At 44.3% G+C, this 10,235-nt stretch overlaps 1 protein-coding gene and 1 long non-coding RNA gene across 4 annotated transcripts in view; both read right to left on the reverse strand.

Moving 5' to 3' along the window:
• Positions 1–1,038: 1,038 nt before the first annotated feature.
• Positions 1,039–10,235, reverse strand: part of LOC135097081 (uncharacterized) — a 68,736-nt gene continuing 59,539 nt past the window's right edge. Inside the window, exon 3 of one of the 3 annotated variants that reach the window (XR_010265420.1) lies at positions 1,039–1,398. This is a non-coding gene — a long non-coding RNA (uncharacterized LOC135097081). Of the gene's footprint in view, positions 1,427–10,235 lie in introns of all 3 variants that reach the window. The other 2 variants (XR_010265384.1, XR_010265402.1) reach the window with 2 other exon arrangements.
• On the reverse strand, positions 2,797–5,257 carry LOC135097013 (neurogenic differentiation factor 1-like). Its single transcript, XM_063998802.1, has one exon. It carries the CDS (start codon positions 4,475–4,477, stop codon positions 3,812–3,814), a length of 666 nt encoding a protein of 221 aa, XP_063854872.1. The 5' UTR covers positions 4,478–5,257; the 3' UTR covers positions 2,797–3,811.

The raw sequence follows: 10,235 nt of genomic DNA on the forward strand, positions 1-10,235 counted from the left end.
AAGTCTGTTTATTACAAGTGATTACACTCCTGCACCTGTGATTTAAGAGTCCGCCGCGGCTTATCCACGTCCGTCTAGCTCATTAGTCATTCCTCCGCCTTGAATTACTACCTTTTTCCTTCGTCTGACGCTACCAGGAGGGCGGGGGGCGCAGCGGTGGGGCCTTGCGTGCCTCATTGAGTGGCGGCGAGGTGCTCCACCCTGCGCCGCGCTGCCCCCGCCGCCAGCCACAAAACAATACAAGAAGATTGCAGGGCCTGGTAACTGACAGCGAGGTGATAAAGACAACATTTCATATTAAGCAAAAATATCTTCGGTGTATCAGGCGATCAGTCAAGTTTCGTACAAGGCAATATAATGCCTCAATGAATTCATTATGGGCAACACAAATGTTTGAGGCAATCTTCGCATTATACATACACATACACACACACACACACACACACACACACACACACACACACACACACACACACACACAGGATAAACAGATAAGTAGATAGATTAATAGGTAGATACAAGTTTGTATTTTATATATATATATATATATATATATATATATATATATATATATATATATATATATATATATATATATATATATATATATATATATATATATATATATATATATATATATATATATATATATATATATATAAGTGAGATGGCATCCAGAGATTTTATTTCTACATACATAAGCATTTCACTCTAGATTATGTTCCGTGTACCTGCAGCGTTATATACTATTAACAGTGCAAGACACTGATTATCATCACTTTTCACTCGTTCTCCATTCTTACATCCCTTCTTTACTTCATTCTCATCCTTCACAGTTTTTCTCCTTTCCTTCCATTCCTCCTCCTCTTTCTCAATTTTCTTCTTCCCTCACCTTATTTCACCCTTCCTCACATTTCCTCCCTGCCTGTCTGCTTTCTCCCTTTCCACTCACCCTTCCACCATCCTTTCCTTCCCCCTCCCCTTTCTATTTCCTCATCCCACGGCCTGAGGAGCATCAATGACCAGCCAATGTCCGTCCAACTCAAGGTTTATTCCAGTCAGCAGAGCAAGGCCACGCCTTCCCTCTACACTTACGTAACAGTGAACAACAATAATAATCAACAAACAAGGTTATCACAGAAAGCCCACGCATTGCCGAATCTTCGAGACAAACCAAAGGAAATAAATAGTATGCGTTGGAAAACAAAAAAAGAATAATCGACTAATAACTATTTTCAAGCCTCAAGAATTATTCTATTTCATGAAATATCCCAAGTAGAGTCTTCGTGTTGTGGTGAGGGAGTCGTGAGGCGCTGCGTGAGGTGGTGCCCGGGTTGCAGTGAAGCGCTGTGGTGACTGCGGTGTTGCTCAAATGCAGCGTTGAGTGATGTGTTCGTTCTGTAGAGTTTCTAAGTGTTACTCGCTGCTGGGAAGAAAGGAGATTTTGTAAAGTGTCGGTATTGTGAAGTTAAGATATTCTATAGAAGTGTGAGTGGAGTTGACTCAGTGTGAATGAATGTAAGGTGCTCCGTAAAGCTGCTATGAGTGAAGATTTGCTTGTGATGATGTAGCGTGATGTAGTGATGAAATATATTTGTGAGTTGCTGAGTGCTCGTGTAGTGGTGTTGCTGTGGTGGTGTTGCAGTGATGATTCTGCTGTGGCGGTGCTATTGTCGTGATGTTGCTGTAATGGTGCTTAGGTCGTCTTGCTGTGGTATTGTTACAGCATTGATGTGATTTTTTTGTGGCATTGGTGGTGTGCTGTGGGTTTGCTGTAATGTTTTGTCATGTAGTATGGAGTTCTATTTCGGGACGTTCACAAGAGTCAATAATGGGGAAAATCAGACCAGTGCTCGAAATTTACCACACCTGACATCACTCATGCCACACCTGCACACTTTAACTCTTTCACTGCTAAGCTCGTCATCGTTAACATTTACAGCACAGTAATAAAACAAAAAAATTACATGAACACAGTGAAATAAAGAAAAGGAGACTGATTGTGTTTTTACATTACAAAACTATCCAGGAGGTTGCAATACAATAATGTCTGAATATTTCTAGATAATCATGGAGAAAAAATGCTTAGCTGAGAAAGTGTTAATAGATCAAGTAAACAAGATGAATAAATGCATAATCATCATGAGGAAATAGTAAAATACAACAGTAATCAATAGAAATCGGTAACTCTGAGCCATTTGCTTTACATATTTCATTCAGTCCGGTATTACTCCACCAGTGAGAGGCAGACACGGGAGAGAAAGAAGTCATAGAGCCTTTCAACGAGAACATCTCACACACCCGCCACACTGCTCACTGCACGGAGGCGGGTGGTGGTCACTACACCTCATCTCATTCACCGCCAGATAGTGAAGCAACATCAAGACATACGTATCAATAAGCCGTGTAGCTCATTCATCATAACGATACACGTACATAACAACATCAATATTTATACGCGTTGATGAATACAACCCGAATGTTGTAAGATTATGTAGGTAAACGCAGATTATCGTATACCAGATGCCAAAGTATACCTATATCAGTGTGTAAGTAAACTTGCTACACATGGACACTCGACAATCACATCAGTTTAGTAGACATGAACAGCCACTCCTGGTAATGATACAGATACGCGTAGAGAGGACAGTTATAAAATGGTACAGTGGTGCATGGAGAAAACAGTTAACACATTACAAAGGAGCGTCATTCATTCCCTGTGATGCATGACGGACGATTTCCTGTCTGTGGTGCTCGACCCTCTATGTAAAGATGTATGGTCGAGGAGAACTACAATTTGTGTGTGTGTGTGTGTGTGTGTGTGTGTGTGTGTGTGTGTGTGTGTGTGTGTGTGTGTGTGTGTGTGTGTGTGTGTGTGTGTGTGTGTGTGTGTGTGTGTGTGTGTGTGTGCATGTACGTGTGTGTGTGTGTGTGTGTGTGTGTGTGTGTGTGTTGGCTGGTTGGTTAGGTTGTTCTTAATACATTCACTCCTCAGTAAACACAAGTCCAACATGGTCCACAGCATGACTCAGGTAATAACGTCCGGTCCTGCCGAGCACCCTGACTGACAGTGAGCATCTTGCACCACCTCCACCCCAGGCTTCCACTACCCGCCCTAAAGTTAACAGCAACTTAATACCAATACAAAAAAGTAATCAATAATGCAAAGGCAGCACTCAGGACGTTACTACAACGAAAACGGGAGTTGGTAGATTAACTCTGTCTTTACATTTTTTTTTTTATCTCCATCTTCCAGCTTACTCATAAGAGCATCCCAATGAAAGCCCACCTCGCAGTCACACTTTCAGAGAAAGGCTGTGTCTGCTAGTATAGTATATGAAACGTTTGATATTTTTCCGTGAACATTTTCAATAATTCATTATAGGACACTTCATAAAATAAATACAAAAGCTCTAGGAAAATACTTTTAAGGATATTGCACTGCCGTCACCACAAGCAACCCTCGCTGCTCGGCATCTGGTCCCTCACCACTCTCATTAAAGCTTCAACACATAAATTTTACATGATAGCCGTACACACTAATAATACTCAGGTATGATAATTACTTTCCACTCATACAACTAGGAATAAATAATCGTATCAATAAACACTAAACCATTTTACTACAAGCGTTCATTGTCCTGAGAAGTGTCGGGCAGTAAAATGCACCAACAAAGCGCTGTAAAGGCGCCATGACCGACAGGTGAAAAGATGCGTGATGACGTGTTCATTCGCCGCCACGTCTCGTCAACCTTCACTGTGCGGGTGTCGGGGCGAGCCGGGATGTCCCCCACCAGTTTTCTCAGACTCATCACACAGAGGCACCTGAGGACCTGAGGAGCTCTTGAAGTGCGGCTATGTAAGTTTGCGCCATCTGTAGGGTCTCAAACTTGGAGAGCTTCCTGTCACTGCCCAGGCAAGGGATGACCTCACGCAGGCGATCGAAAGCGTCATTGAGGCCGTGCATCCTTCGCCTTTCCCTAGCGTTGGCTGCTACCCGTCTCGTTTTCACTATTTCCTTCCCCAGCGGCTTGTGTCGCCTTCTTCGCTGCGGTCTGACGTACGTCCTGTGGGGAGGCACCTTTTCCCTCTCAGGAATGGCGGTCCCCGGGACAGAGTCCTGCACCAAATTAAGCCCGAGCTCTTTTGGAGGAAAAGCAGGCGCAGGGACTTTATTGACTGCCGCGTTGAAATCACACGCCGGTATGTAATGTGGTGTGAAGGCCGGCGGCTCAGGGAAGGCCGGTCCGTTACTCCCACCTCCGTCAGGATAACTTGGGTATTGGACTACGTCATACACACTGGGGGACTCCAGGAGGGTCAGCTCGTAGTCTTGGCACCCCCCTGACCCCTCAATGGCCACTTGGGGCGCCATGTCAGAGCGATGGTTAGGGGGCGCCACCTCCACGCCCGCCTTGACGCCCCGGTAAGCCATGCTCGGGTAGCCCGCCTCCTCCAGGTAGAAGTACTCTTCCATGGTGGTACATCCGGGCTCACCACAGCGGCCGCCGCCACCGCCACACCACTACCACCGCTGCCGCCCTCTAGTATCCCCCGGCAGCCCGCTGCCTCGCCCGCACCAGTGTGGTGGGGTTGGTTGCTTCATGGTCTGTCCACTCAATCGCGCGGTCGCACAGTTCATCACTAACGTCCACAGTGTCAGTTATAATAAGTTGTCAACCTTCGTATATAGGGTGACATTAACTTTCAAGCAACTTTCGATTTCACCCGAGGTGGTGGTCCCGCGGCCCCGCGCCGTCGCTCACAGCACTTGGTGACGAACTCCGGGCTGGCGGCGAAGCGCCTCGCTCGCCGGTTTTCACATGATTACCGGATGTTTCAAAAATCATTGGACAGTAATGAAAACAGAGCGCAAGACGGGTGATCTGGAAATTTTTTAGTATACGTCGACTATATTATGTTTAATCATAAGAAGAGTTTACTGTGGTATAATGAACTTTAACCCACAACTAATATAATGTTGTTGTGCAAGAATAAAATTTAAAGTGATCAGATCATCTGCTGCGCATGCGCAGAGTCATGCCGAACATATGGCACAGTCACGTGACCAAAATGAACCAATAAGCAACGCCTAGAATAGCTAACGGTACAGCGTCTTGTAAATATTACGCCGCAGTTAAACATGTGTCGTCGATTTGCTTAACAAAATGCCAGGACGACTGAGGCTGCACTGCTGGCCAGTGACCCATCCCGGGAGGCGGAGGCCAGTCTTCCTATGCCCTGCCTTGCTCCAGCACTACCCACGGAAGTGCATGTTTGCCCACCAACCTTCCCACCCACCCACCCACCCACCCACACACATCCGCAAACACACATCAGTACACACACACACACACACACACACACACACACACACACAATGCACACACAAACGCACGTACACACATGCACACACAAACGCACGCACACACATGCACACACAAACGCACGCACACACGCGCGCACGCACACACGCGCGCACGCACACACACACACACACACACACACACACACACACACACACACACACACCCACAGTTAGATCGTTTATTGATCACAGTATCGGCTACAAACTTAGCATTAAAATTCTATACGCTGAAAACACTTAAGTAATATAGAAACACTTGTAAAATACACTTAAAACACATAGAAATAAACAAATACAAGTACACAAAATTTAAGCACTTAGAACACTTAAAACACATACAGATACACAAATACAAATACACAAAATTGAAAGCACTTAAAACACACAATAAGTTCACCACCCCAGCCCCACACTCCCTCCTCCACACCTCTTGCATTGATCGTGAAAATACAGGTGAATAATCTTTAAAGCTCGTTACTCAATGCAGAACTACATCTCGGATTCAGCGGCATCTGTACAATAATGCTCTTCAGACACACAGCAATGTTCGCCCAGCTCTGTGACTTACGATCTGGTACCATATTTTTTCTTTCTCTCTCAAGTCATAGTAGTAAGTCAGGTAAAGTCCCTTCAATAGAAACAATAAAGTTCCCTCCATGCGTACACCTGCAATAATCGCCCAGACGAGCAGGTAAGAACTGTTGTTTAAAGGATGGACGAATTGCATTGCGGGAAGGAAAAAATGATGATTTGTGTAAACTGAGTGTTCTGCATATGTGTGTGTGTGTGTGTGTGTGTGTGTTTACTGTGGTGTTACAATGTGGTGTTGCAGTGGAGGTGTTGCACTGTGATGTGGCAGTGGGGTATTGCAATATCGTGTAGCAGTGAGGTGCTGCAATGCAGTGCTGCAGCGGAACATAGTTGCTGCGGCAGCCTGGTAACGGCGTCGGAAAGCGCTAAAACACTAAAATATTCAGGAACGGAATGACTGGCTGTGTCGGTAATGACAGTTTGAAAGGCGGGGCAAGAAAAAGCTGAAAAGGCCATCACACTTTTGTCCGTGGAAATGACCCGGCACTCCCTTCACATAACGTCACGTCGCAAGAAGAGAAAAAAAATGCAGTATCTGCTTAAGCACACCCTGGAAAATTACCACATGATCATCCATGCACACATACATTCATACACTCACTAGCACGCACACATACACAACGAAAAAAAAAAATACAACGGAAGCAGTTGGACCGGTATAGTGTGAGAGTTTGTATACGAGAGGAAAACAACTCCAGTTATAAAAGCATATGTTGAGTGTTGCGGGGGGAGGAAAGAGGACGGGAAGGCGAGAGATTGGCCGCGGGTCGGGGAGGAGGAGGAAGAAAGAAAAAAGCCCAGGAGACAGCAGCACTGGAGGGGGTTGGGAAAAGCGCGCCACACAACACCCATCATATTACAATCTGCTGCACCACATAACCGGGGCGCTGGTGGGTGTTCATTAGGGAAAGGAAAGATGGCGGCCGTTCACCAGCACCACCACCACCACGCCTCTGTTTCACCGCCTGGCCATGGACGGACTCAGGTGGCCTTCTCATTCATAAAGAAAATCGTGAACTTAATCTCATGTTCTTCAGGAGGGAAGTTTTATCCCCGGGCAGAAGATATGCACATATTTTACGCCCATTTTTTTCTGGTACTTATAACAGAAAATATGCCATGATAGAAATGTGTTTTCTCTCTAGTTCTTGCTCTCTTCTATCCTGCGCTCTCTATTTTTACATATTTTCAACACGTAGTTTACTATATATAGCCCGTAGTTCAGAAAATAGAAAGGCAAAGAGACAGACAAACAGACAGACAGACAGACAGACAAACAGACGAAGAATCAAACAAACTGGCAAAGAGAAAGTAATAACATCAGATACAGAGAGAGAGAGAGAGAGAGAGAGAGAGAGAGAGAGAGAGAGAGAGAGAGAGAGAGAGAGAGAGAGAGAGAGAGAGAGAGAGAGAGTACAAGGGAACATGGAAATAGGCGGGAAACCAGGCTACGTCCAACATATGTTCACTAGTATAAATTGGCATCTCCGTTCTCCCATTAATTCCGTTTTCTCCACGTGCTACTGCTGCAGCCACCCCCACCACTGCCCTCCCTGCCGCCAGTACCTCACAAGCTTACGATACCTGCCACTGGGCCTTCGTCAGGAGGAGGAAGCACGGAAGGTTATTTGCACTGCGTTGCGGGAATCTTTGCCTCGATAACGATACCCACTGATGTGATTTTGAGCTCATACATTTTCTTATCGTCTACATTACTTTATTTTTACTATTCTTTTTCTATCTCATGTCTCATTTCGTCCTCCACGCTGTCTAGCAAGAAGAGATGAGGCACTTTTACTTACCTGCATTTTTTTTTCTATTCCTTTCTATCTCATTTACCTTAATTCCTGCTGCACGCGGTCTGGCAGGAAGGAATTAGCAGCCTTGCCCATCATTAGAGACACCCTCAGCCTGGCTCTTAGAAGATAACCCTCTATCCCAGTGACGCGTCAACGTACAGTACACAGCTGCACATGAAATAATATACAGTAATTGCATGTCCACTTCGGTATCATTATAGCTTAGTGGTATCTGTGGTGGTGGTGGTGGTGGTGGTGGTGGTGGTGGTGGTAGGAATTCTTGTTGTTGGGTATAAAACAGTTAGGGGAAGAGAAAAGGAAGAGAAGAGAGAAGAGAAAAAAGAAGAGAGATGAAAAAGATAAAGATGAAGTAGATGAAGGAGAAAGAAAGAAAAGCAAGCAAACAAACAGGCAAACAAACAAACAAACACAGAAAGAAAGAAAAAGAGATAGAAACAAAGAAAGTAAAAGACAAAAGGAAAAGTGAATAAGACTAAAACACAACAAAAACAACACACCGCTAGCTAAAAGAAAGGAAAAAAAAGAAAAAAGCTAAAACAGAAAAAAAGGAAAAAAGTGGAGAAAGAGGGGGAACAAAATTGAAAACAACAAAAAACAAGAAACCGCTAACCGAGAACACACAACCAAGCCCCACCTATCAACACCGAACAATCACACATAAGCGACACCACCAAAAAAAAAAAAAACAAAGGAACGTACCATCACCACCACAACCACCACCACCAACATAACCACCATCACCACCACCAACACGACGCGCCCTCAGCCTTTACCCCAAGCAACCCTCCTAAAAGTCCAGCACTCCTTTTCAAACATCAATTAAAGGAGATAAAAAAAGGGGAGAAAGATAAATAAAGCGTACCTTTGCCCCTATAAAACCGCAGGTAACCAAATACGCGCTGCTTTACGAGACTCCCTAAATCACGAGCAGCCTTCCGCGACTCACTTTATGACTGGCCGCCCAATTTGCCGCGGAAGAGTAAACTGTTCCCTATTCTACATCCCCGCGGTGTGCAATTTTCTTCACAATTACTGCAAGAAATTGGCCTTCAAACTCCGGGTTCACCATGTCGCTCTATACAGGGGATACGTATACGTTAATTTGCTTCCGTATTAAAAAAAAATGTGGGGACGAAAAAGGTGAGAAGGGAAATGAGAAAAAAAAGGATAAGAAGAACGGAAGAACGACGGCAAAACTTGAGATAAGAGGAGGCTGTAAAGATTTATTGCTTAGAATTTGTGAGTCTTATCTTTATTTCCACAGTCAAGGTGTCATGCACTACATGTCTGCCTGACTGAACACTTCCTTGAATGTTGGGGAATGCTGGTCCCTCACTTGTGAGAATCTCAGTCCTCGCAATGACTCCATAAATGTTTATTTCATTATACAAAATGCTTCTCTCCCTCAAGCGTCTCAGTGCACATGTCGCTCTCGATTACATTTTTTTTTCTGAACCTTTTTTTTTTCCTCTCTCTTTTCATGCTTTCATTATTCCACGGTTCCCTTTGACAACCACTAGTACTTGGCTACAACAACAATTATCAACGGGCAAACTGATTCAAGTAAACTAGACGTGTGTGCGCGCCTCAAATAATTTTGCCCTCTAATAACATGACAGTAATCTAATATAATAAATAACATAACACCGCGGAGAACAAAAAAAGAAATCAACGTATAACATTCTATGATTGTAGGAAATGTTCAGCAAGACAAACATCATTAGAGTCACCAGACTGGAGGTCACGCAAGTACTGAGGTGAAAAAGCGTCCAATGCCTAGTGTTGCCGCGCCTGTGCCCTTCACACTGATTCACACTGGTCTCGTGTGTGAATTTTCCCTCGTGTCTTAATAACAAGTGTGACAACAGTAGTGCTTGTTCTGTAAAAAAGAATCTACCAACCAAAAAAAGACACTAGACACATCATATACACGTACTCAGAATGCTTTTTGTTCCTATTAAGAATGTTAGATAACACTGCAACAGCGATCTCATCAAGGCAGGCAGCCAGACGTGGCCCGAAGTCAAGGTGACGATACCCACCACGATAAGTCCCCGACTCGATTCCTGCAACATTCGTAAAATTACACCAAATTTCTACCTGTGCCACAAAATATTCCCCTTTCTAAGCCATACCTGTGCTCACCAAAGCATGAGTTGTCTCAAGTTATGGACACCTGCTTTCTGTTTTCGATATACTCTTGTGATCCAAAGTATTTGTTAACAATAGCCAGCTCGCTTGTTTGGAGCAACGGCCGAGAACGAAATATCTTTCTTATTACTTCGTGTATTATTATGAAGTTGAGTAACCCTTTCTGAACGCTGATACTAGCGTGCAAAATAATGGACATCCTCCAATTGGTGTTTATCTTCTACTTAAGATGCTTGCTGCGACGAGCTGTAAATGAAGTTATAAACCGAACCTCCAAAATCCACTGCTTTTATGTCTGAAGCCCT

The sequence above is a fragment of the Scylla paramamosain genome, chromosome 1, assembly GCF_035594125.1.
Source record: "Scylla paramamosain isolate STU-SP2022 chromosome 1, ASM3559412v1, whole genome shotgun sequence".
Lineage (NCBI taxonomy): Eukaryota > Metazoa > Arthropoda > Malacostraca > Decapoda > Portunidae > Scylla > Scylla paramamosain.

Coding starts and splice junctions, on each gene's coding strand:
- LOC135097013 (XM_063998802.1), bottom strand. CDS start 4,477: ATGGAAGAGTACTTCTACCTGGAGGAGGCGGGCTACCCGAGCATGGCT.